Consider the following 26096-nt stretch of genomic DNA (forward strand, 5'->3'; position numbering starts at 1 on the left):
ATGTTTTGAAGGAGGAATTTTGGCTTCTTATAGGGGACCCGTAGAGAGAGGCTTGTGTTCACAGTCCCAGTAATAGATTTTTTTTTTTAATATATATATATTTTTTTTTGGTGGCACTTTGATGAGTGAGAGGTGTTTATAGGCTTGATTCATAACTGAGTTACCAAGGTTTTCCACGGAAATAACTTATTAAATGTGTGGCGCTCACCGGAGCGATTGAAGTCTGGAGATTTGCTGTTCATCAAAGGCACCTCCTTTCCCGGCCTCCAAGACCTAACTCAGCATTTTACCTCTGGAGGATGCTCAGACCCAAAAGGGCTGTGTGGTGTGGGAGCTTGAGATGGCTTTTAGTAAGAAATTGAAAATTAAAAAAAGGCAAACTGGAAGGAGTGGAAGGAGGAAAAAAAAAAAAAACACCTCAGGAAAAACATCCCCGCCGTCACCGGGAGCTGCTGATGGTTAAACCTGGTTTTCTGGAACACTGCTTGTTTGTGTGGATTTTGCTCCTCTGCTCGACAGCTGAAAAGTCCATCCCTTCAGTGCTGCTGCGGGCTTTGAAGTGTCCCCAGCCCCTGGAACCACAGGTTGAGTTTCCTGGCAGAGGAGACTCGGCTCTTTGTGCTTCCCAGGAGCCTGGGAGCGGGCACGTGGGGCTGTGATCCCGGCTCTGCCCTGTGTCCTGCTGCGGGGAGTGATGGAGGAGGAGGGACACGGCCTCACTGAGGTCACACCTTGCTCCTGAGGATTTGGGTTGTGCCTGTCCCAGCTCTGCTCTGCGCCTTTCGCTTGGTTGATTCAGCAAATCCTGGTTTGGGTTGGAAGGGACCTTAAAGCTCATCCTTAAAGCCCATCCCTGCCACGGGCAGAGACACCTTCCATTATCCCAGGGTGCTCCAGCCTGGCCTTGGGCACTGCCAGGGATCCAGGGGCAGCCACAGCTTCTCTGGGAAACCTGTGCCCACCTTGTCAAAAGTCCTTCTCCAGCTTTCTTATAGCCCCAGGAAATGGGAAAAAAGCATGGGGGGAATGTTTTCCTGAGTTGTTTTTTAATTTCTTACTGCAAGCCGTCTCGAGCTCACACACCACACAGCCCTTTTGGGTCTGAGCATCCTCCAGAGAGGTAAAATGCTGAGTTAGGTCTTTTTAGCTGGGAAAAAAAGCCTCAGCCCAGGGGCAGAGTGCTGGGAGAGCAGGGATTGAGGGGAAGGCATCTCCAGCCCTGGGGTCTAGGCTTGGCGTGCTGAGGACTGTTGGATTCCTGTTTGGCTGTGGGGTTTTTTTCTGTAAGAACAAAAACATTTCACGTGGAAATGGCTGTCTTGGCTGACCTCTTGCAGGACTGCTGATGCTGACTGGTAATGGCCTTTGCAGCTCCTGGGGCTGGAGCAGGGATCAAACAGCTCTGGCAATGAAGTGCTGGACCGTGCTGCTGTCCCACCACCCCTTTCCCAGAGAAGCTTCTCCTCCAGTGAGAGGCTGGTTCCTCATCCCAGGCTTTGGATATGGGAAAATATGGGGGGAAAAAACCCACCAGCATCAGAGGATATAAACAGAATTAAACCCAAAGCGCATCTCCTTAATCAGCCCTGCACCCCAGCTTTCCCCTTCTTTTTTCTTTTCGTATTTTCCATGGTTTTGTTATTTAAATGGACAAAAGTTGCCTCTGATTCCCCGACCTGACAACCCTCACAAAATACAACCTGTCCCTGCCTCTCCACAGGGAGGGATGCAGTCTCTGGCAGGGAGCAGGCACAGGCCGGGATGCTGCTCCCTGCCCTCGGCATTTTGCCTTTCAAGTTATAAAAGCCCATGTATGAAACCTGCCAAAAAGTCAAATTCCCAACGGTGCGAGAGGGGGAGAGGCATGTGTGGAGAGTTTGTTTTGCCCTTCACAGCAGTTCTGTGTTCCTGGGGGATGCAGGAGGTCTTTGCTGAGGGTTCGAGGAGCCCACGTGCTCCTGTCCTGCAGCATCCCCCAGCCGCCCCAAGCGCAGTTCCCGGAGCAAATGCTGGGCCAAAGCCATCCTTCCCTTCCGACTGGCAATCCGTGGAAGTGCCCTCGTGTCACATTTGCTGTCCCAGCTGGACACTGGTGCTCAGCTGGACCCACTGCAGCTTGGCCACGTCCCCGCCTGGGCTCGGGAGAGCCGCCCTCCCCTCCCCTCCCTGCGCCTGTGTTCGGTTTATGGCTTTGGAGATGTTCCTCCTCCTAAGTGCTCGTAGCAGCTGAGAAGGATCAGGCTGCCCATTCCTCCAGGAGGAGCTGGAGTCCTCAAGCTGCTGCAGGGGCATCTCTTGATGCCAGGGATTCTCGGGCAGGATTTCTCGCAGTGGCTCCACGGAAGGGCGGGAGACACAACAGTGTTGTTTTTATCTGTGTATTCCACGGGCAGGAGCAGAACCCGCCAGCAGAAAGGCTATTTTTCAGCTCTTTCCATTTATTAAGGTCTCATTTGCTAAGATTTTTCCATGAGAGAAGCCAAAGAATGTTAAAGACTCTTAAAAATAAAAAAGTGCCAGCTGCTTTGTGCTTTCACACCCAGGGATGCAAAGTCCCGTTGTCTGTTTGCTCGGGGAACAAAGGTACCTGCAGCCCTGCGTGGTGGTGGGTAAGGCCCTGGCACAGGCTGCCCAGAGAAATTGTGGCTGCCCCATCCCCGGAAGTGTTGGATTGGAGCAGCCTGGTCCCATGGAAGGTGGGATGAGATGAGCTTTCCGGCCCTTCCAGCCCAACCCATCCTGTTTCTCTGATAAGCCTGAGCTGTCTTTGGATTTCTCCCACCGGTGTGCGGAGGCTCCCGCAGGGATGGACGTGCCGTGCAGAGGACATCCCTTTTCTTCCCTTCCCTCCCTTTCTTTTCCCCTCTCCTGGCTGCTCCAAAGCCTGGCCTGTTCCTGTTCCTGAGCGTGGCGCTCGCACAAGGCCCCGTTTGTGTGATGCTGCGCCGGGAAAAGCCGAGTTTGTCCACGGGGAAGAATGAGGCACTTGATTCATCCCCCCCTGCGTGAGGCTGCGGGGTCTGGGAGCATCCCTGTCCTGCTCAGGGAAGGCAAACACGGGCTGTGGTGGCTGGGAACTCCCATGGTTCTGCTTTCCCTTATTCTGGAATAAATGTTGTTCCTTTGGCTGCATCTTCCCCTCAGCTCTGTGGCAAACACAGTCCTTGTGCCCTGATTCTTTCCCTGTTTCTTTTTTTGTATTTGTTTTTCTTTGAACCTTACAGTGAGCTGAGATAAAAATGAGCTATGGGTAATTTTTTTTATTTCAGTATTCCTCTTAAAATCCAGAGAAGTCGTGACATAACCCAACAGGAGCTCTCACCTCACCTTGGAAGTGTTCAAGGCCAGGTTGGATGGAGCTCTGAGCAACCTGGTCTAGTGGGGAGCTGTCCCTGCCTGTGGAAGGGGCTGGAACAGGATGATCCTAAAGGTCTCTTCCAGCCCAAACCATTCCATGATTCCATGATCCGTCCCCTCAGAACAAGTAAAGCCTTGCCAAGTCTCGCAGCAAACAGTCGCTGGTGCTTATAAAAAGCTCAGGCTCCAAGATTAGATCTGGTTGGGTTTGTCTGGAGCAGCAGCTCGGGGTATCCAGCTGTGGAGAGAAGGAGCAGATGTGAAAATGGGCAGTTTAATGTCTCAGACCCAATCCCTCCCCTATAAATTGTATTTCTGCAGCTGCCACGGAGGGCTCGAGCTGTTCTGCCACGGCTCTGATCACTGTAAAACTGAAATCCAGCAGGTTTTGATTTTGGCCTGCTCTGGAGAACTCTTTCTGCTGGGGTTTTATGGAGCCCTGAAAACATGACACGGTTTCCAGAGGAGGCTGTGGGTGCCTGGGCTGGGTGCAGAGCAATCCTCGGGGGCAAACCCAGGGCTCAGCTTTCCTCAAGTGTCACGGAGTTGCTTTCTGAGATCTGCAAAACAAAAAAAAACAAAAAACAAAAAAAACCCAAGAAAACTTTATGAATCGACCAGGAAGCCTGTAAAAATTAGTAGTAACAAGCTCATTTCAATAGAAATGGGTTTGCTGCTCTGCTGGCTGCCAACCATTTATGAGACTGGCCGGGTGCCGGGTCCAGCGCCGCATCCCTCACCCTCCTGCTGCTGGAAGTCATTTGTGACTCCAAAAAAATAAATAACGCTATTGTGGAGCTCGTTTTATGGCTGGGGCCTGAGCTGGGTGGCAGCTCTGGGGTTCGCAGACCCTGGCTGGGGGCTCTCTGCTCCACCTCCGGTGGGTTCCCGTGGGTTTGCAGGGTGCAGGTGAGGACACGGGATGGGAGCTGCATCCGTGGCACGTTGGATCTGTTCCTGGATCTGATGCCAGGGGAAGAGCCGGGTCAGTGTGGCTGTGCCAGGTCAGGGGTGTTGCAAGGGAGCGTTGGATGCTGCTGGGTGTTGTGCCAGCAGAGGTTTAGGACGGATATTTGGGTAAATTTCTTTGCCAGAAGGGCTGTCCAGTGCCCAGGGCACTGTGGAGTCACCATCCCCAGCGGGATTTAAAAGCCATGTGGATGTGGCACCTGGGGACAAGTGGAATGGTTGGAGCTGCTGATCTTAGAGGCTTTTCCAGCCTTAACCTGGGATTGCTCCTGTCTCTGGTGGGGACATCCCAGCCTCTCCAAACCCCAGGGTGAGCCAGGTGCTGGCTTGTGTGGAGGACAGACCCCAGAACGGGCCAGGTTCTGCTTTGGCTCATCTTTAAATGCGTATTTAAATAAGGGGTTTCCAGCATGGGAATTCATCATTCCGTTCACACCGTGCCTGTTCCAGTCCTTGCACAAAGGGGTGTGTGTGCCTGAGGAGACTTCCACCCCCAGCAGAACAAGGAAATTCCTGGGACAGTACAAAGTAAGGTAAAGATCCTGTGAGCACAGGGAGCTCCTCTTCCCCCGTTGCTGAGTTGTTTGAATGGAAGGGAAATGTCAGCAGAATTGGGGTTTTTTTTAAAAAAAAAGAGTCCCTCACACTTCACAGGTTACAGACTAGGAGCACACTGGGCAGCTTCTTCATCACTGGAACAAGAAAATTGGAGTTGTTCTTTATTACCCAGTAATTACAGCCACATATTTTGAAATATCCGTGTCTTTTCCACGTTGAATCACCAGCACGGACCTTCAGAGCCGGATTGAATTCAGCTGTGCTTGAAAGGGTCGGTCATTTGAGACTCCCAGCATTCAAAGATCTTTGCAAATTAGTTTTGCTCTTGCCATGCTGAATTTGTTTGTGTAGAAAACCTCAGTGGATTTGGTATGTGGCTGTCTTTGAAGGGCTCTGCTTCAAAGGCTGCAGCTCTGGGTGTTTTATGTGCTGAGCTCCGCAGTGCCCCGAGCTCCGCTGCCTCGCTGGGAAGTGTCAGCTCGTGTTAAACCTGCAGGAAGGGAAAAGCTGAGCATGGCTTTTCAAAGCCTTCAAGGAAACTGGATGGCCCTGGGTTTATTCCTGCAGGAAACGGGTGCTGGAGCTCCACGTGTGTCATCGGTAGAGCCTCAGGAATGGTTCTCTCCATGCCCCTTCCCTGTGGGTGAGGGGGAACCTTGGGTGTGTTTTGGAGAATTAGGGATAGTTGGTCCCGGAAAATTCAGCTGAGATCTTGACAGTGAGAAGCCAAACACAGGAGATTCAGTTGGATCGTAGCTGGTATTCAAAAAAAGGTAAACAGTAACAATGATGTGAAGTTTTCCTGGTTCTTGGCTTGAAATCTATTTTCTTTTCCAAAGAAATTGAATATTGCAAGGGAAAATGGGAGAACCTGTCTCACATCCTGGACTTTGGCATGTTCAGATCAGGTCTGTCACCAAACAGGGTTTGTTGGAGTGGGGCTGGAGCCCTTTCCCCTCCAGCCTGTTGTATCCGTGCACATCCCAGCAGGCTGCACTTTGGAACTGATCGCTTTAAAATACAGAAACAGTGCAAAAGAACCATAAAATAAAAGGTGGTGATGGAAGGGCTGAAGGGCTGTCACCTCCCAGAGCCTTGGGCTGCCCCAGAGAGGGGCTCTGTGTGCCCAGAAAAAGCTGGGGAAGGTTTTTTGAGCAGCCAGTGCGTTGTCCACGTTCCCGGTGTGGGAGTGTTGGACTGCCCCAGCTGGGTGTGTGCAACAGGATCAATCCAGGTTTAAGTGAGGACAAGCCAACCAGCACCAGAGCATTGCTGGGAGCCAGCAGAGAATCCCAGCTCAGCCTGGGGCTGGGTCGCTGGCGCTGCCTTGCAGAAAGCGCTCGTTCCTCTCCTCTTCCCCCTTTTCTCCCTCTCATTGAGATTTCGACACAATATTATTTTAATCCCCATCCTCTCGCCCCTCCTCCTCCTCCCTCTGCCCTTCCCTGCAGGCTCTCTCCCCCCATGCAGGCTGCAGAGGCTCTCAATGAGAACCAGCTGCCTTCCAAAGCCGTTTCCCCTCGCAGCGGGGCCGGGCCAGGGCTGGCACCGTGCTGGTTGTGCCTGCCCGGCTCTCCCCAGCCTCCAGAGCGCTTTTCCTCCTGGCTTTGTCCTCTCTGGGTGCTGTTTGTACTCCTGGGATTTGGGGCAGGCTTTGGAGCTGGGAGCATCGCCGGTGTGCCCGTGGGGTGGGGCGCAGGGATTTGGGATGCGCCACGCGGCTTTCCCAGCTCCCAGCCGCCCCCAGCCATCCCAGCACAGCCTTGCTTGGATCAGAGGTTGTTCAAACATGGCTTCATTTGTTCCTCGGGCTCGTCCGTGGCTCAGGCTGCCTCGGTGCAGGTCCCTGGGGTGTGTGTTTGGTGTGTGTTGAGCACAGGAAGCAGCCACTGGGATTTGGAGTCGTGTTTTCCTGTCCAAACACCCAGGGAGGTTTTGGGGATTCAGGGGGTGCTTCCGAGCGACTCAAAGTGGTTCAGGCATTAACAGCTCACGTGTGCCAGCTGCAGTGAGTACCAGACTCCTCACACCCAGCCTTCAGTGCCCCAGGACAGTGGTGAGGGTTGGTTTAACAAAGGGAAGGAGTGTTTCTGAGGGAAACAGCACTGCCTTACCTTGGAGCTTTTATTCCTCGTTTCTCCTTTAAAATTGTGCTTAATGCTCGTGTCACACGAATAAACTGAAGCAGTGGGTAGGGCGTACGAAGAGCAGGCAGCAGAAATGTTCTTCCAGAGTGCTGTGTCCTTATCCTGGATTGAGTGGTGGCACAGGGATGAGACTGGCTCCTGCTGTGAGTGGTGCAGTTGTACACACTGGAGGTTTGGTGGTCTCCAAACCACAGGGGCAACAGTGAGTGCTGGATGCAGATCCACTCCCAGACTGGGAGCATCAGCTTTGGATACCTTGGATTCATTCCCTGAGCTGTGATGCAGAAAGAAATTCTCACCAATTCAGCATTTCAGAGCTTCCGAAACGGGGTTTTTCTGCCTAACTCAGCCCAGCGGGTCTGTGAGAAGGAGGGGATGAGAAAATGCTTCCCTGCAGGTGCTGGAATTCCAGCGTGGCCCTTGGAGAGCTGTGGCCATGCCTGCCTTCCCCAGGTGCCACCCAGCCTGGTGGCACTCCCACAGCCAGGGGGGAAATCGAGGCTGGCTGTGTGGAAATGCAGCGACTCGGGCGCTCCCAGAGCGGTGCCTCTCTGTTTGAGTGAGGTCGTGGGTGTTTATTTGAGGGAAGAGCAGCTCAGCCAAACATCCTGCTTTTAAACTCAGCCCTCAGAAAGATGCCTGCAGCTATATTTGTGTGCAGCCTCCGAGAGAGCTGGGCTCTGGGCATGGATGGGGATTTGCAGGGAGGGCTTAGGAGCAGCCTCCCGTGTTTTGGGGTTTCTGCTGCAGTGAAAGCTGGGATTTCCTCTGCAGCACACTTCCATCAAGATATCCAGTGTCAGGCAGGGAGCTGGGTGTCCTGCAGGGCTCTGAAAATCTCCCTTCCCCAAGCGGGGTGTTGGAGCCCTGAGTTTTGAGTCAAAATAAAAATCAGTGGGAACTGCCAACTTTAGGGGGCGAGTCTTGGTTTTGGGTCAAAACCACTGTGGGTTTTTTTTCCCCCCCTCCTTGTTTCAATCTCAAGCACAACCCTGCCAGAAACTTGGCTGAGCTTCCCCAGCAGAATTAGGGAGGTATTTATGTTTGGGGGCTTGTCAGGAAACCTGAAACAAGGTGAGTTTGGCCAGGGCCGGGCTCTGGCTGGGCCAGGGCTGCCAGGAGGAGCGGGACAGGGATGTGCCGAAGGGAGGGCACAAGCAGGACTCCTTTTTGTAGGCATTTCATAGCAACAGGGATAAAACAGAGTTGTTGCTCTGCCTTCTCCCTTTCATTGAAAGGAGACCCTTTTCCTGCTGAGCAGAGCCCCTGTGGTGGCTGGGATGGGGCTCTGGGCTGGGCCATCACAGGGTCCTTCAAACTGCAGGAGAAGTTTGTGGCAGCTCTTAGTTTTAACCTTTGGCTCTGAAATAATGTGCTCATGAAATAAGAGTTTTAACTTAACACAGCGTGGTGCTTTTCCAGCCCCTGGCATCCTTCAGTTGTGTAGGTGTAGCTTACTGCCACCACCTGTGCATCAATTCTGTGTGTGCAGGTAAAATACACTCATGTATTTATTCTCACAGTCCATTTCCAGCTCCATTTCCCATCCAGGATCATCCAGGCAACGACACATTACCCTTAAGATTCGAATTCCCTCGGTGAGATGTTGCTTGTGCATGTGATTAAAGGCCCAATAATGTTTTGGAGCATTTTGATGGTGTTTGGGTAGCAATTCTCGCACTTAGTCTCAGATTAACACAGATGTTCATGTCTGAGGTGGGTTTTTTTAGATACTTCACTGCAGCCAACAGGGAGAAAGATCAACTTGAAGGGCACAATTCATCTCTCTACAGAACAGGGCTAAAACAGGGCAGATAAGTTGTGCCCCCATCATTCCCTGCTGGGGAGTGCAGGTGGGAGGGTCTGGCCTTGTTCACATGGATTTGGGATGCTGTGATTTACCCTTGGATCAGCTGAGCCAGCAGAAAGGATTTGGGTGGTTGTGAGGCACTTGAGAAGGAAAAAAAAAAAAAATCGCTATTTTTAAAAGAGGGAACTGTGGGATGTTGGCCACTGGCACAACCAGCAAAGTCCTCGGTGACTTCCACCAGCACCATCTCCGCTGCTTCGTGGCCGGGTTGGGAGCGTGATGTCATGGGCAGAAAATAACTCTGTTGTTATCAGAGTAAAAGTCGAATTTTTTGTAATCTTGGCCTGCGCTGCCGGCCCTTCCAGCCCTCCCTCCCCGCAGGAACCTGCGAGCACACCCCCAGCCCCTTCCTGATTGTTTTTCCAGCCCCATTACGCAACGGCCTCGTTTGTTTGGATTTGCAAATTGGTCCCGAGCAGTGTCAATAGCTGGGGATGCACACAGAGGGGGAACGGACTTTATTTGGGTTTTAGGGCCTTCGGAGCGAGCGGTGCCAAAACAAATAGGGAGTTTTATCCCAGGCCGTGTTAAGCAAACAGCCCTGGGAGCTCCTGGGGAGAGGTTCAGTGGAGAGCAGCAGGGATGGAACCATCAGGGATCCCGGGGCGCCGAGCAGGACCCGGGACTCATCCTTGTCCCCTCGAGCCTGGACTGTTGTTTTTTATTCCTTAATGATGGATTTACAAGGAAATAAGGACACCGGGGCCGGCCGCAGCGCGCTGGGTGACCGAGCCCGGTTATCTTCTGGCTTTGGAAACCACGTTTTGTTTATCCAGCTCTGTCTTGGGAGAAATTCAGATTTTCGTTCCTCTGCTACTGCTGCGTTGTCCCGCAGTAAGAACCTCGCCAGCATTTCCACTCTTCGTGGAGTCATGGCAGGTTTATCCCCGTTTTTCCTGGATCTCTCTGCAGTTCCTCGAAGCTCTGTGGCAGAGCTGGGAGAGGCCAGGTCAGAGCTCCCTTGCGTTGTGGGCTGGAGCGTTGGGCTTGGTGGTTGCATGAGTTGTACCTTCCCAAAAAGCTCAAGGACTTCAGGTTTTCCTCTTTTTGGGGCTGTTTGAGGCACTGATGGCAGAGCCATGCTTCGTGAGCAATTCTGACTTCATCACTGACAGCACCCTGGAACGGCCCAAGAGCTGCTGAAAAAGACAATTCGAACCCCCCGGCCAGTTTCTGTTGATTTTCAGCTGTCTAAATACAACCACGGTGAAAGTCAGTGGAGTTACTTTGAATTTCTGGTCAATATTTGGAGCTGTGCCCATGTGCAGCATGGGAAGATTTATTTGTAAAAAAAAAAAGAGGAAAATATGATGGGGGTTGGAGAATAAATGGGGGGTGGAGAATAAGACTCAGGCTCCTCTGTTTTTCCTGATTTTTTTGCCATCCTGAAAGAACTTTCCCTTTGGAAAACAGGTTGCCTCAAGTGGCCCTGGTGGCTTGCTGAGGGCGGTGGGTTATGACAATAAATAAAAGCCAAAAGCGCTTCTAGAAACGTAAGGAATGTGAAAATGTTTAAATGATTTAGTACCAGAAAACTTTATTTAAACATTTAATCGAAGAACACGCTTTCATCTTTAAAACATCAGCGTTTGAACTCCCGTCCAAGTTTTTCCCAGACTTTCTACGTACTTCATCATATACAACAGCAAGCTGTGCTTTGCAAAGGGAATAAACTTCCAGTTCCCTGATTCCTTTTGTTGTTGTTGCCTCAAACACACCTAAATTAACTGTAGAGGAGCTGTTTTGGGGAGAGAAAAAAAATCCTAAACGTGTTATTTCCTATGTTCAATAAGGCCTCATTTATTCGAAGAGTTGGAGCGGTGATGAGTGCTGTGTCCAAGCAAATCCCATAAAGCTGCAGGGTTTCCCTATGGAAACCAGCCTGGATACAGATGTGTCCCTCAGCACATGGGGCTTTTTTCCCCCAGTGCAAGGGAATATTCGCCTCTGGGAAGTTCATCTCCCCAAAAAGCACCACGAGAGAGGCTGGGGTGGGTGGGTGGCGCCGGTTTGGTCGCAGTCTTGGACTGGTGAGGGATGCTGGAGCGGGCTCCGATGAGCCGGGCTTGACATCAAACCTTCCACAGGCACTGAGGAGAAAAAACCCAAAAAAAAAAAAACCAAAACCCCAACATTTCATCCTTAAAACGGACGAGCGTTCGCGGATCGTTTTTGAGTTACATCATTTTTCTGAGCGTAAGAGCCGCACTCTGAAGAGGAGGAACGCGAGGGCGCCGCGGCAGCCGGCAGCGCGCGATTGTTCTCGGAGGCGGCCGCGCTGAAGTCACCCCGCAGCAATGACTCGGGGCACGTAACCGCGCTCCCTTTCGGGGGAGCCGAGGGGATGAGCTCGGCAATGGTTTTCCTGAGATTGTGACCTCAGGGCCCCTTGGGTGCAGCGTTCAGCGTCGGGAATGTCCCTGTCTGCGTTCCCCGAGCGTGCGCGGCCGGTGCTCCGCCGGGGAGATTTATGCTTCCTAAGTACATTGTAAAAGTTTTATAAAGTAGCTTAAATATTTACACAATAAGCATTTAAGGAAACAGTTGTGCCTCTAAAGGAGCTGCTGATCCTTTGGGTCCATCAGACCATGGATGTGAGGGTTTTTTAACTGTCTGACCTCCAGGAGTTGCTGCCTTTTTTTTGCTTTTTTTTTTTTCCACCTAACTGGTTTTAAGCAGGCAAACAAATGGAAACTCATACACAGGAACTTATAAATAATGTTAATGACCTGGCTTGTATCCTCAAAAGCCAGGAAATTTAGGAACATGCCGGCGAGCTGGCCCTTTGCTCACTGAAGGGTGGAAAGCGTGGCTGGGAGGATTCCTCCCCAGTCTCCCATCCATCCCTGCCCTCTGGCACTGGAAGCCATTCCCTGTGTGCTGTCCCTCCATCCCTTGTCCCCAGTGCCGCTCCAGCTCCTCCTGGAGCTCCTTTAGGCCCTGCCAGGGGCTCGGAGCTCTCCCTGGAGCCTTCCCGTCTCCAGGTGAACATTCCCAGCTCTCCCAGCCTGGCTCCAGAGTGGCTCCCTTGGAGCATCTCCGTGGCCCCCTCTGGAACTGCTCCAGCAGCTCCACATCCTCCTTTGCCTTGCTCTTCCCCCACCTTTCTTCTGCTCCTGAATTTCCTTTTGCAAGGCTCCAGCCATGCTGCATCTCCAGGGAGCTGCGAGGGGCCCGTGCAGCTTTTATTTCTCGCTTCATGCAGCACCAGGCTGTGAAATTGCCTGGAATTCCCCCCTCACGGAGCTGCTCCATCCCCACTGCAAGAGCCGAATCCCAGGCTGGTTTGGGTGGGAAGATCATCAAGTCTGACCCCCATGGATGTGTTTGAGGAAGGTGGGAGGCTCCAACCGTTGCTTGCTCTGCTTCAAGGAGAGCATCCCAGACCCTCTGGATGACCATTCCCTCTCATTTCAGGCCAGCAGGGAATGGGGAGCCCCTTGGGTGGCAGGGCTGGGTGCTGCGCTCCCCTCCCCACCAGCACCCACCTCCCCTTTCCTGGTGCTTCCTGAGGCAACTCGGGGTTGGGTTTTTTTTTTTCCTCCCGCTCGCACGGCAAACGGATGTTTAGATCCGAAAGGAAATGGGATTGCTGTTTGCTCGGCTCCTCCTGAAGCAAACAGCCCTTCAAAATAACTCCGGTGGCGTAAGTGCCAGGAAAAACAGCGGAGCCAAAACCTTGTAAGCAAATAATTGGCCTTTTTGTGAGAGGGCTCCTCTTCAGCTCCAAGTTTGCAGATCAGAGCCGCTCTCTTCACGTTTTGTTTTGAGGTTTTGCAATTCTTCTCAAAGCAAACAGCTCCAGTGCGTGCCAGACTTGGGGGGGGAGGGTTCTACTGATCCCCGAGTGCTGCTTCCAGGTGATTCCCCTGGGTGGGAAATCGCAGTTACTGGAGTTCTGGAGCTCAGATCTGGGTGTTGCCCTGGAGGAGGTGGCCCCAGAACGGTGCCCTCGGGCTGTCCCGTCCCTGTCCCTGCTCCCGCAGCGATGGCTCCTGCAGCGCCCTTGGCCGGGGCTGTGGGAAGAGCTCGGCTTCCCCACGCAGCCCAGCCCAGCCTGCCTGAGTCACCCCGGGCAGGGAAAGCTCTCAGCAGGTTGGGAAAAGCGCCTGGAAACTCCCTGCCTGCCCCCAGGGCTGAGCTTCGCCCCAAAACTACGCCCTCCGTTCGGGAAAACGGGGCCACGACCACCCAAAAACAGGGGGGAGCCCCGAAGAGCTGCCCAGGGTGAGCGCTGCACATCCCTGTGCCTCCAGGGCTTTCTTTGGGGTCCACAAGCCAGGAGCCCAATTCCTGCCACTCCTGTGGCACCCACGGAGGGGATGGGGTGGGTGCTAGGCTCGTGCAGGGGAGTTTAAAACACTCCAGGTGATGAAATGTCACCCAGACCGAGCTGGCTCTCGGCTCCAGAGCCGTCTCATCCCGGATTTCAGCTGCTCAGCTTCCAGGGAAAAGGGGGCTGCAGCCTCTCTGGGCTGTCCCTGAGCCCTGTGAGGGATTTATGGACAGCCTCACCCAGCATCCAGGTGCTCCTGTGGTGGAGAATCCTGAATTTTAGGTCTGACACAGAGGATGCAGAGCGTGTCCTGCTCCCTCTTCAATCTCCCTGTGGAAAAACTCCGAGTAACGACTGCAGACACTGAGGTGAGGTACAGGGGGAACAGGTACTTTTTTTAAACTTTATTTTATTTTTTCCTTTGGAAATGCAGCCTCTCACAGCCATCCTGTCACAGTTAAAATAAGGTTTAAATTACAGGGCTGGCTGTGGCTTTTTCCCTTTCTTTCAGAATTTTTGCCAACTTGCAATTTACTTAATGAAATCCTGCTATTTCGTTTAAGGGAGATATTTTTTGCAGATGTTGATTTAACCCAGCTTTATAAAATATGTGAACTGTGCAGTTTCTTTCCTATTTTTAACAATTTAAAGATTCTAGTGCAGAACTCTAGTTTATAACACCAATATTTATAACACCAATATCTGTTTGAACCGTGTAAGAGTGGGCTTGAACGACGAGGCTCCCACATCATCCACAACCCCATCAGAAACAGCGTGAAATGCTGCAAAAATGGGCCAAAACTACCCAAAGTGAGAATTTGTGTTGCTCATTGGAGCTTTGTGAATGTATTTCTGGAAAAGTATCCCCCCCTGGTTTTACAACCAGTTATTCTTCGGGGGTTTTGCAGGGGGATTCTCTGCATCCACGTGGATTCTTTGTATGTGTGATATATGTGGAATGAGGGGGGGAAAAAAATGGGTCTGGTTTAGGCTGGTGACAAGCTGCCTTTTTAATGTGTAGTGCCTGGTGTTTCCCCCAGTATCCCTTACTTTTCTTTTTCAGGACGGATTTCCCTGGAGGGAGGGGAGGAATCTGATATTTCTCCTCCAGTGCTGAGTTGAGGGAGTGCAGTGTTGAGCTCATTTTCCCTTAGGATGCCTTCACGTGCTGCATTAATCTCCCTGGCCTTGATGTACAAAGAGCCCGACCTGCTCCCCTTCCTCTCCTCCCCGTTTTCCTCTCCATGGGAATGTCATTTATTTGGTGCTGCTCTGGCAGTTTCTTTGCTTTCAGCCCCAAAACAGCTCGAGGAGGAGCTGCAGCCACCCTGCATAGACTAATCCTGAAAAGGTTATTTTTTACCTTGAAAATTCAGCTCCCTGCAGAGACAAGAGCTTGTCCTAGAAAGGTGGGAGAGTTTTTAATCCAAAATTTCACTGGCTGTGTCCATGCTATAACTCACAGCGTGGAGGGACAGGACACAGGGAATGGATTCCCGCTCCCAGAGGGCAGGGATGGATGGGATATTGGGGAGAAAAACTTCCCTGGGAGGGTGGGCAGGCCCTGGGATGGAATTCCCGGAAATGCTGTGGCTGCCCCTGGATCCCTGGAAGTGTCCAAGGTCAGGCTGGACAGGGTTTGGAGCAGCCTGGGATGGTGGAACGTGTCCCTGCCCATGGCAGGGGGTGGAATGGGATGAGCTGAAGGGTTTCTTCCAACCCAAACCATCCTGTGATTCTGTGATACCTCATGAATCCTTTTCTCCTAGAATATCCCAGAGTTGTCTGGGATTCATATTAGTGCAGCAGGACAGGATGTATTCCATGGAGTTCTCTGTGTGTATTTTGGCATTTTCCTATTTCCCCCCCTCTCTTTTTTTTAAAGAAACTGTGGTTTGTAGAAATGAAAACAAGTCCTTCTTGGCCAGGGAGGGTAATTGGTGTGAGTCACCTCCAAGCTCCGTGGGCAAGTACAGCGTCAGGAATTCGGTCACCTGGGAGCGGACACTGGAAGCTGGGGACCTGCAGAGGCCACACGTGTCTGCCTCTCTGGGCTGCACTGTTGTTTCATACAAATATGTTGATTTTTGTCCCCCACCCCTGCTTCACACCAATTTTCTTGCCGATTGTCTGCACTTTAATAGGTTTTACAGCGCCGTTCCAGGGAGTATAAAAATGTGACAGTTGTGGGCTCAAGGGTTTTAGAGTCACAGCTGTAACAGTTCAAAGGACAGATATGTTCAATCTTGTCCCAGGTGAGCAGGACCGAGCTGGTGATCTGTGGATTTTCCAGAAGGGCCCCTCCGTGGCACACAGATGGCACGAGGGCTGTTTCCCTGCCGCCTTGCAGGGGGTGCCAGCACGGCATCCTCACCGTGGGTGTGAGGGACCGACCCCGGGGCTTCAATCCCGAGTTGCTGAAGTCATTGTTTAGTCTTTGCTTGAAGTGGGAGTCAGAGCCCGTGGATGCTGGCCACGAGCAGTTGGGAGTGGAGCGAGCTGCCTGCTTGGAGCGAGGGCTGGGGCGGCCCCAGCAGATGTTTACACACCAATGCGTGGTGCAGCTATCAGAAAATCTGGCGTGTGTGGGTGCCCACGCAACCCTGGGCACGCTGGAGGAGGGCAGGAGCCATCCCTGAGCTCCCTTCCACCTCTCCCTGGCGGCATTCCTGCACCAGGCCCTTCCCAGGGCTGCTCACCCCAATCCCAATCCCATCCCAAGGCTTTCAATCCCTCTCATCAGGCAGGAACCCCGAGATCTCCCCGTGCAGGCTCAGCCTTTCAGCGTGACCGGGTTGGCCGGCGCACAGGAGGGATTTGTTTCCTTGCTGAGGCCACGCTGGCACCCCAAATCCTTTAATTCCCTGTAAAACTCGGGCAAATCCGCCACGAGCGAGGACTTGCAGGAGCCGTGGGCGTCGTGACACGCGGTGGCGGCCCCGCAGCCGTGGCTCCCGTCTCGAGGTGCCTGCGCAGACAGAGAGGCTCTGGAGAGCTTTATCAGGAGCAGGATCTTGGGTTCTGGCCAGGGAGAACAAAGCCTGAATTCCTATTCCGCTCTCAGCCCCTGTCTGCTTCCCATATATGTGAGGGCACCGATACCGCGCTGGGAAAAAAGCGCCTTTTTTTGGGATTATTGGGGAGGAATTATCAGATATGGGGAGGTTGGAGCTGGAGCCCTTTTGGGAAGAGGGTTGGGCTGGAACAGAGGCGCCACAGCCGGTCTGGGGTCTGGGATGATCCCTCTGGCACAGGGTTGGGGTGAAAGGCAGAGTTCCCAAGCTGAGCTCTCGTGTCTGCCCGGCACGGGACCCCACACCCGGCCGGCCGAGGAGGAGCAGAGCAGCTCATTCCCAGATTTTATGGAGAAAAATATTTGTAGGGCTGCTGCTTGTGGCCCCCTCAGGGAGCCTCCTCTGTCCCAAGTCCTTTCCCAGGTCGGGGATGATTTCCTAAAGCTTTCTCAGTCCTTGATACCCGCAGTGGTGTTGGCGTGGAGCTGACACAGGTCTGCCCTCGAAGGTGCCGCTGTGGCTGCCGAGAAATCAGGGTGGCCTTGGGATTTTCAGCCCGTTTGCTGCTCCTCACGTCACCTCTGGAAGCCATCAGCTCGTTGTCAGGAGTAAATCCCATGGAGGTGTGAGAGCAGGGAGAAGCTCTTGCTCCAGAGGGAATGGCTGGGGCTGGAGCACGGTGCAGGCTCTCAAAATACTCTCAAAATACGTCTGATGGTGGTGTTTTGTTTGGTATTGCCTTGGTTTTCCCCCCAGGGAGGCAGCTCCGCTCATTTCAGGTTAGAAAACTAAAAAGCTGCTGCAGCCACAGCCTACTCAGGGTCCTGTGTCCTGTCCGAGCTCCGAACCCCAAAGTTCCCATTTTCCTGGTGTTTTGGCAAGTGGATTTTCTGTGATCAGCTGGGACATCTGAAGAAGGCCTCATGAAGGGGAGGCTGAGCGTTCCCCTCTGGAAATGACAAATTTGGGTTGTTCCTGGAGGGAGCTGAGCTGTCATTTGGGGTTGGGCTGTGCCAGGAGGTGGTGATGGGCTGCCTGGCCTTTGCGGGACAGGAGGAGCTCAGTGCCCATGGAGTACCCAACAACGGGATATAAACAGCAGCCAGTGCAGGGTCAGTGGCCCTGCTGCTGCTGGGGACACCCTGATGCTCCGAAGAAGTGTGGAAAATGAGGAGGATCAGCCTCTTCATGCCTTCAAAAACAGCTCCAGCCCCTCAGCGCCGCCTCCACCCTGGGAGAAACCCCTTCCTTGGAGGTCTTCTCCAACGTTCCCGATTCAGGATTAGTGCTGGTGCGAGCCAGCGGGGTTTGGTTTGGTTTGGTGCAGCCAGAGGAGGAGATTCCCAGGCTCGGCTCCAGCGCCCAACGTGCTCCTCCCGAGCGGCGCGATGGAGGCGGGAAGGGGTGTTATTCCTGTTTCTCTTCTGAGGGACCTACTAATTAGTTTCTGCTTTTAAAAGGCTTTGAAGAGCTCAGCCGAAACTTCTCTGGGAGCGAAAACCATGATTATTTATATTTATCCCATTTCCCAGAGCCTCGGCCCCGCCGCCGCGCGGATTGTCCCGCTCCCCGAGGGGATTCTGACGGCACCTGGAGCTCCTCTGCCGAGCCAGAACGGCTTCCAAAGGTGGATGGGAGCCCAGGAGATCCCATTTGGCCGTCCCAATCCGCGCCCATCCCATTGGGATGTGGTTGGCGTGGCTGGGATCGCAGCCCCGGGTTGATGAGCAGAGGGAGCGGGGCCAGGCGGGAGCGGCGTGGGGAAAGGAGCCTTGGACGTCCCAGCGGTGGCTGGAAGGGAATTCTGCCATCCGGTGATTCATGGGGTGATTTCTCCCAGATTCTCAGCGTTTTTCAGGCTCTGGGAGAACAAAAAAAAAAGGGATTGCACGCATGGTTGGGTGGAGGACGTGAAAATGTGCAAGTTCTCCATGTAAAAGTGGAAAAAAAGGGTATTTTCCCCTCATTTTTATCCCCGCTTCCCTCACTCTGCTGCAGAGGGCACTTGGGAACAAACCATCTCCCCCATGAGCGGAGCTGAAGAAAAAAACAATCCCAGCCAGATGATGCTGGGAAGATTTTCATCAAACCTCCAGATTTTACAGAAAATCAAACTCTGGGAGCTTCCCTTCCCCAACCTTTCCCCTGTGGTTTTCACCAGCTTGTTTTTCCTCCCCCATTTTCCAGCTGGTCGGGGCACAGGGCTGGATGCTCATGGAGATGCCAAGCACGACCCCAGGATTTTGCTGGGTTTGGGTTTATCCAGGGCTGGTTTCCAAGAGGGAAGAAGTCCCGGCCAGGCTGTGGTTGATGACAGGTCTGATGCTCTCAGAAGCGGCAGCCAGCGGTGGGCGGTGACGTTCGGGGCTCCTTTTGAAGCTGTATTTACGTTGTCGCATTCCCTCGGACGTGCCAGGTGTAACGCAGGTACCTGCACGGCCCAGGGGCTGGAAAAGCCACGGATGTGCCCGAAAACTCCAAGCAAGGCGAGCTGAGGTTAATGGAGACTCAAAAAACGTTTTGAAAACATCACCTAAATCCCTGAAAACGCTGGCGTTTAGGAGGAACGCATAAAAATGTCAGTGCAAAATACCCGAGCTGGGTTTTTCCAGTTTTCTCCCTAGGCTGAAAAGTCCTTTCTAAAACTGGGGGGAGCTGGGAGGAAAAACCGTGCTCGAATACCTTAAACTCATGTTCTGGATTGTGGATTTAATGGCCAGGGAAGGTCCATTAGGAACAAACTCCTTGAGTTTAGCTTCAAAATAAGCTAACTGATGATGACTTCCAAATTTCCGGGCAGAACTAGACATGGCATGTGTTTTGCTTTGAAGGATATAAAAAAAAGAAAAAAAAAAAAAATTAGCATGAGCTGATGATTTTGCAGAGTGGTTTCTTTTATGCAGAGAAAATTGTTTTCATCCTCATTCTTGGCATTGGCTCCTTGTCCTGTGTTGCTTTTGTTTCTTGGGCTGCCATGGAAATGTCCCCCTTTCCCCCCAGGCCTCTCCACACACCTCTTGCACCAGCTCTGGTGCTCGTCAGACCCTTTTTTTTTGAACTAATTTAATTAATTAACCCAGCGCAAGTGTTCCTCGGAGTTAATCATCTCCTGGGTTAACAAATTAAATCTGCTGGCAGAGGAGGCTGGGGAGCAGCAGGGCTCTGTTCCGAGGGAAAGGCTGGAAGAGGAGGAGGATGGTGGATGTGGTGGTAGGGCGGGCTCCTCTCAGCTGTCTTTCCGTGGTTTCTGTGGGATTAATGAGCTGAGCCGGTGTCCATGGCTGCCCAACAGCCACATCCAACACGAGGAGCGTGCCGGAGGAGCTGGGACCCCACGGTGACAGCGGTGACACCAGACTGATGACAGCGTCAAATCACATTCTTGTTTTAGAGTGGAGGTGGGAGCTGGGCTGAATCCTTACATTCAGTGGAGTAAACCAGAAATCTGGGAGAGAGTTGGATGCTGTCAGCACAGGAAGGTCCAGCTGGCTGCCCTTGGCCATCGGCTGGGCAGTGGGGACCGCTTTCAGGGCCTCTGTGATCCAGGGAGAAGCTTTTCTTGAGGACACCTGGGACATTAAAGGATCCTCTGCTGGCGCTGGGCTTTAAGGAGAATATCCAGGAGAAAAACCAGGGCTGCCCATCCTGCTGCTTACCTGCCTTTTCCCCTCAGGAGCCCATTGTCCTGCCACCACAGCAGCTTCCTGCTCCCCTGGAGACACCAAGCAGGAGAGAGTGACGAGGACTGAACTGTCCCGTCCTCAGCAGGATTTTCACACGGAGAGAAGCTCCTGGCCAGCCTCCTGTGCCTGTTCCCGGCTGGCATTGGGATGTTGCCCTAAATACACGGGGTGGGACCCCGAGGAGGGTCCCCAACCCCTCCCAGGCGCCCTCGGGGCCCACGCACGGCTCCCAGCGGGGATGGGCAGGCAGGAGGAGGCTGGTTTGTGTCCCCAGAGGGGCCCCCGTGCTGGGGACAGCTCTCAGGCGCTCCCCAGCCGAAGGGGCCGTGCCGGGGTCGGTGCTGCTGGCAGGGGGCTCTGGGGGGCACGGTGATGCATTCCAGCTGAAACTTGTAAGGCCAGAAGTATTTTAAGTATATTGGCTTAAAGAAAATGGTTGTGAGCTTTGCTGGGGCAGATTGACAATTAATTTCTTTTTTTTTTTTTCCTTTTTCTTTTCTTTTTCTTTTTTTTTTGCAAGACCATAAAAATTCCATTTCTGCTGTGGAAAGTTTTAACCCCTTCCTTACCCCGGTGCTTGTTTCCAGGGGTATTAATGGGGGATTATTTTAACTGATGGCTCCCCAGCGAACTGTTAATAGATTTTAGGGAAATGTGTGTGTTCTTTGTGCTGGGTTTTTTTTATCTGGACCTCGTTCACAGTGACCTGCGTGTGGCTGTAACCTTCCAGCTTCCCTGCTCCTGTGTGTTGGGCAGTGTGAATACAGATCTGTGCTGTGGGCAGAGGGGAGGAAAATGACTGAGCATGGGTCTAAAAGTGGAATAAAACTGAATGGAAAGATGTTGAGTGAGGATGTTTTAACTGAGCTCCATGGCCAGCACAGTGTGAGGCTGCCCTGTGACACAGGAGACCGGGGATGTGGAAACGGGGAGTGGGCTCTGTGCTGGGGGGACTTCAGAACACCCTGCTTCATTTCCAGGTTGCCCAGATGTGCATTCAAGTCCCTGTCACACCTGGAGAGTGCAGTGATTTGTTTTTCACGTGGTGGTCTCCCCTATGGGCTCCTCTTAGACGTGTTTTGAGAAGCTCTTCCTTGCAGCCGTGTATTGAGGGAGCTGTTTGACCTGCTGAGAGGACGTTTGGTGGCTTTGGAAAAGCCAGAGAGTGAATCAGAGCCGTTTTATTTCATGTGTTTCGTGATTTGCCCATGTTTTCCATCCTGCTTTTAAGTGCAACATCAAGCAGTGGGACTGTGCAGCGTTTTGTTTTGGAAAAAAGCATCTTTCTTTTCTCTTTTAAAGCACTCCTTTGAACTTCACTGGCAAAAAAGGCTGTCAAATCACAAATAATCTCAAACCTCAAGTTATTTTCTTTACCTCCACACTCTGCAGGGAGCGACAGTGGCAGTGCTGCTAACCCCTGGAGGATTTACAGCGTTTGCTCTCTGCATTTATTCCCAGACCCAGATTCCTTTTGCCTGAGCCACGCAGGAGCCTTTTCCCGTTAAATTCTGGGTTCGATTCTCCTATCTTGTCCCTTTATCTCCAACTGTTTGCATTCACTTTGGGATGTGCTTCCAGGCACCGCTGCCGAAGGAGTAAACACGAGGCAGAGTTTCAGCCCCTCCATCTGATGGATGAAGGTGGCTTTGATGGAGAAGATAGCCCTGACGCCAGCCCCTCTGGAGCTGCTACAAGTTGTAGCTGCCCTTACAATGATAGTTGTTAAAAAACCCGTCCTGTACCACTGCGGGACTCAAATATTTTCCTTTCTTCAAAAAGAACGCTAACAAGCCCGCCTCTGTTCCAGCAGAAGTGGGAGGTGGGGGGGGAAAAAACAGAACAAAAAGTGGATTTTCTTGTCTGTGCATAAAGGGCAGTGTGGAAAAAAAAAAAAAAAAAGAGGAGGGAAAAGTGGAATATTTATTTAAAAGGCAGAGGAGGAGGTGGTGGTGTGCCGGCCGCCCCTGCTCTCTGCAGAGTGGTAGTGGCTAATAGCTGGAGGCGAAACTAATACTTGGCAGGGGATGAGACACAGCACAGGCCCCCCTGATTTGGGGGCTTGCTGAAGTGCTTGTTTTATGTCAGGGCTGCGGGATGAGTTCATCTTTGCAGGAATTGGTTGAGTGCACTGGGAGATGAAAGGAGGGAGGGGAACCCACGGGGAGCGCCGGGAGAGGGACCCTGCGACAGCTTCCTGCAGGCAGGGGCTGCTCAGATGAGCCTTGAACTGTCCCCTTCCAGGGCTTCACTTCCCTCTGGGCTGCTTTCTTTTGGATTTTAAAGACTTTCCTCTCCCCTGGCCAGAAAAAGCGGGTTGAAAGGAAACTTCTCAGTTTGTGAGGTGCCCTTAGCTCAAAGTCACGTCCTCAGCTGTTTGGAGGAGCACAGGACATCTCCAGGAGTGCTGTGAGCTGGCAGAGCTGGCACTGCCAGGCAGGAGCTGTGGGATGACAGAGATGAGGAGCACATTGGCAGGGGGATGCAATTCATGCATGGATGGAGTGAAATTCCTGCCATAAGTTATGTGGAAGTGCTTCTAATAAAGCAATTTCAGATGTGTGTGAAAAGCTCTTCTCCTGTTTTCATGGATGACTTTGTTTAGATATTTCCCACTTCCTGGAAAGCAGAGATGGCACCAGGGCTGTTGGCACCTCCAACAAAATATTTTTGTAGGATAGGCGCTGTTTTCCTACGGCTTTACTTGCCCCCCCCCTTGTGTATTAATTTGCAATAAACCATGAGAAACTCCTATTTAAATGTTTATTGCTGACTGCTCTCCTGATTAATGGAGCTGCTGGGGACACCGGAGGTTTGAAGTCGTCCCATCCTTAATCTGTAGGGGAAATGCAGGGGCTGAGCAGTAGTTTCTCAAAAATGTAATAACAAAACCAACATAGCTAATGGGCATGGAGGGCTTTGAGGAGGTTGGGAGGTTAAACAGATGCAGAGCTCAGTAATTGCTACCAGCCTCCGGCCCCGGCACATGAAAGGCCCTGAGCGGGTCTGGAGCCCCCAGATCACTTGAGTGGGACAACAGCAAAGCTCAGTGTTTGTGGAGATCTTTGGAAAGGCATTGGGAGCATCTGTAGGATGTCCCAGGAGAAAAATGACACTGAAAACTGGATGCTGTGGAAGATGGATGGGCACCCTGGTTTAGTGGAATTTGTCCCTTTTGATGGCAGGGGGATGGACTGAGATTGTGTCCCCAGAAATGTGACCTGTGGTGGGTGAAGGGGAAGAAACTGATGTGAGCCCCCAAAAAATGTAACCCGTGGTGGGTGAAGGGGTCTTCCCCTTCTCTTGACTGATGTGGTTCCCCCAAAAGTGTGAGCTGTGGTGGGTGAAGGGGAAGAGACTGATGTGCTCCTCCCAAAAATGTGACCTGTGGTGGGTGAAAGGGAAGAAACTGATGTGAACCCCCCAAAAATGTGACTTGGGGTGGATGAAGGGGAAGCGACTGATGTGATCCCCCAAATTGTGAGCTGTGGTGGGTGAAGGGGCTGCTTCAGGCTGATGAGCATTGCCCACAGCAATGCCCCCGCCTGCCCCGTCACCCCCTCCCCCTAAATTTGTATAGTTACAACTCCAGTTAAACTCCAACAAAGCCGCTTAATTCAAAGCTGGTTAATGGGGAGGGGAGCCCGGTCCCCTCCGGGGTAATTTGAGCCTGAAAAGAAGCGGGGCCGGAGGGCCGTGCCTGAAATCCCGTTTGTCAATGGGGGCTCTGGAGCAAAATAATGGCATCACCCCGCGGGCGAGTTAATGGGACATGATGGCACGGAGGCACCGGGGTCAGCAGGCCGCGGGCACGTGAGGGACTGTCAGGGAGCTTAATGCCGGCCACGGAGCGCGGCCGGCTCGGAGCAGAGCTCCTTGCTGGAAATTCCACGGCGGTTTTCCGCTAACCGGTGCGGTAGGAGCAGGAATGACGTTCAGCAAGTGGTTAATTCGCCCTCTTTGGGGCTCCTTCTTTTCCCGTCTTCCTTCTGGAGGCATCATAAATTCTGGAGGCATCATAGATTAAACAGATTTCTGGCAGCCCGCGTCACTCCTGTCTTCCCTGGATGTAATTCCTAGAAAGAAGAGACGTTTCTCATTGTCTGGAGAGAGTTCCAATGGGTTTTTTTGAAGGACGTGGATAGTTCATAGCAGTTACTCCCCCTTGGCATGAAACACTTCCTCAGATTTCATGTTCCCTGTGGGAACATCAGCGTCGCTGTCGGAGAATATTACACGGAGGAGACACCCGGCGGGTCACTCATCCAGGCACGTCCTGGACGTCCCCTGGGGTCAGCCCGGCACAAACCGGGCTTGGAAAGTGGGGCTGCAGGAGCACAGCGTCCTGGGGGGCCACCAGCCTCGAGATACTGGGCCAGCGTCCGTACGGACTCCGGTGGGAGGAAGGCAAATATTCCTGAGGACGCGCGGGCCCAGCTGCTGGATGCAGGGTTGGACATCGAATTGGAGAGACAGAAGATGTGCTGAGCTGAGAGAGAGGATGGGCGCCCTGTGGGGTCTCCTGGGTTTGAGCCGCTAGGCTTGGTGACATTTGACATAACTGCGTTGAGCAAAAGCTTTGGGTTGAAGATGGACTTTGGGTTGAGCACACATTTTGGGTTAAACAGAACTTTTGAGATGAGCACAGATTTTGGGTTCAATACAAGTTTGGGTTGAACGCTAATAGAGGGCTGAACGTGAAGTTTGTGGTGAACACAAGTTATGGGTTGAGCACAGGTTTTGGGTTGAATACAAGCTTGGGTCGAACATGGAGTTTGTGTTGAACACAGGTTTTGGGTTGAGCATGAACCTTGGGTTAAATTCCAGTTTTGGCTTGAACACAAGTTTTGGGTTGAGCACCATCTTTGGGTTGAACACCAGTTTTGGGAAGAGCGTGACATTTGTGTTGAACACAAGTTTTGGGTTGAGCACCATCTTTGGGTTGAACACCAGTTTTGGGAAGAGCGTGACATTTGTGTTGAACACAAGTTTTGGGTTGAGCACCATCTTTGGGTTGAACACGAGTTTGGAGGAGAATGTGACATTTGTGTTGAACACCGGTTTTGTGTTGAGCACCATCTTTGGGTTGAACCTGACGTTCTTGTTGAACACAAGGGTTGGGTTGAGCACACGTTCAAGTTCTCACCGAGCAAAGCGGATGGGTGGGAGGAGCTGTTTCCCAGCCTCCACCCCCGTGGTTTCCCAGGTGATCCCAGCACTCCTGACTCCCTCTCTCTCCCCGCAGACGCCAGCACGTCGCCCGATGCCGTGAAGAGGAGCCATTGGTGCAACGTGGCCTACTGGGAGCACCGGACGCGCGTGGGCCGCCTCTACACAGTGTACGAACAGTCTGTCAGTATCTTCTACGACCTACCTCAAGGAAACGGCTTCTGCCTCGGACAGCTAAACCTGGACAACAGGAGCGAGACTGTGAGAAGGACTCGAAGTAAAATCGGCTACGGGATTTTACTGAGCAAGGAACCGGACGGGGTGTGGGCCTACAACCGCAGCGAGCATCCCATCTTCGTCAACTCCCCGACACTGGACATCCCCAACTGTAGGACCCTGATCGTGCGCAAGGTGATGCCGGGCTACTCCATCAAGGTGTTTGACTACGAGAAGTCCTGCCTGCTGCAGCACACGGCCGAGCTGGATTATGCAGACGGGCCCTACGACCCCAACAGCGTCCGGATCAGCTTCGCCAAGGGCTGGGGGCCGTGTTATTCCAGACAGTTCATCACGTCGTGTCCTTGTTGGCTGGAGATCTTACTCAGCAACAACCGGTAACGGTCAGCCTCCGGCGAGAGGAGAACGGCAAAACACACACACACACAAAACACACAAAAAAGGAAAAAAAAAAAAAAAAAAAAAAAAAAAAAAAAAAAACAAAACAAAAAAAAAAAAAAAAAGAGACACGGACTATCCCAAATATCGTCTACCTAGATTTAATATAAAGTTTTATATATTATATGAAAATATATATTATACTTGTAATTATGGAGTCATTTTTACAATGTAATTATTTATGTATGGTGCAATGTGTATATGGACAAAAAACAGAAAATGCACTTTGGCTTATATAATTCTTTCAATACAGATTTTTAAAAAAAACGAAGCAAAACAAAAAAAAAAAAAAAAAAAACCACCCAAAAATTATACAGCAAAAATAGGAGAAATCCCTAATTTTGATGTATGGTTTTTTGAAATATTATTAATACCCAG

The 26096-nt window shown here is 52.1% G+C and overlaps 1 protein-coding gene across 1 annotated transcript in view; it reads left to right on the forward strand.

Moving 5' to 3' along the window:
* The window catches only part of SMAD6 (SMAD family member 6), a 37597-nt gene extending 11827 nt beyond the window's left edge, over positions 1-25770 (forward strand). The window contains exon 4 of the mRNA XM_040077674.2: positions 25120-25770. Coding sequence (XP_039933608.1) covers positions 25120-25661 — 542 coding nt within the window. The 3' untranslated portion in view covers positions 25662-25770. The remainder of the gene's footprint in view (positions 1-25119) is intronic.
* The last annotated feature ends 326 nt before the right edge of the window (positions 25771-26096 follow it).

This window comes from Hirundo rustica, chromosome 13, assembly GCF_015227805.2.
Source record: "Hirundo rustica isolate bHirRus1 chromosome 13, bHirRus1.pri.v3, whole genome shotgun sequence".
Lineage (NCBI taxonomy): Eukaryota > Metazoa > Chordata > Aves > Passeriformes > Hirundinidae > Hirundo > Hirundo rustica.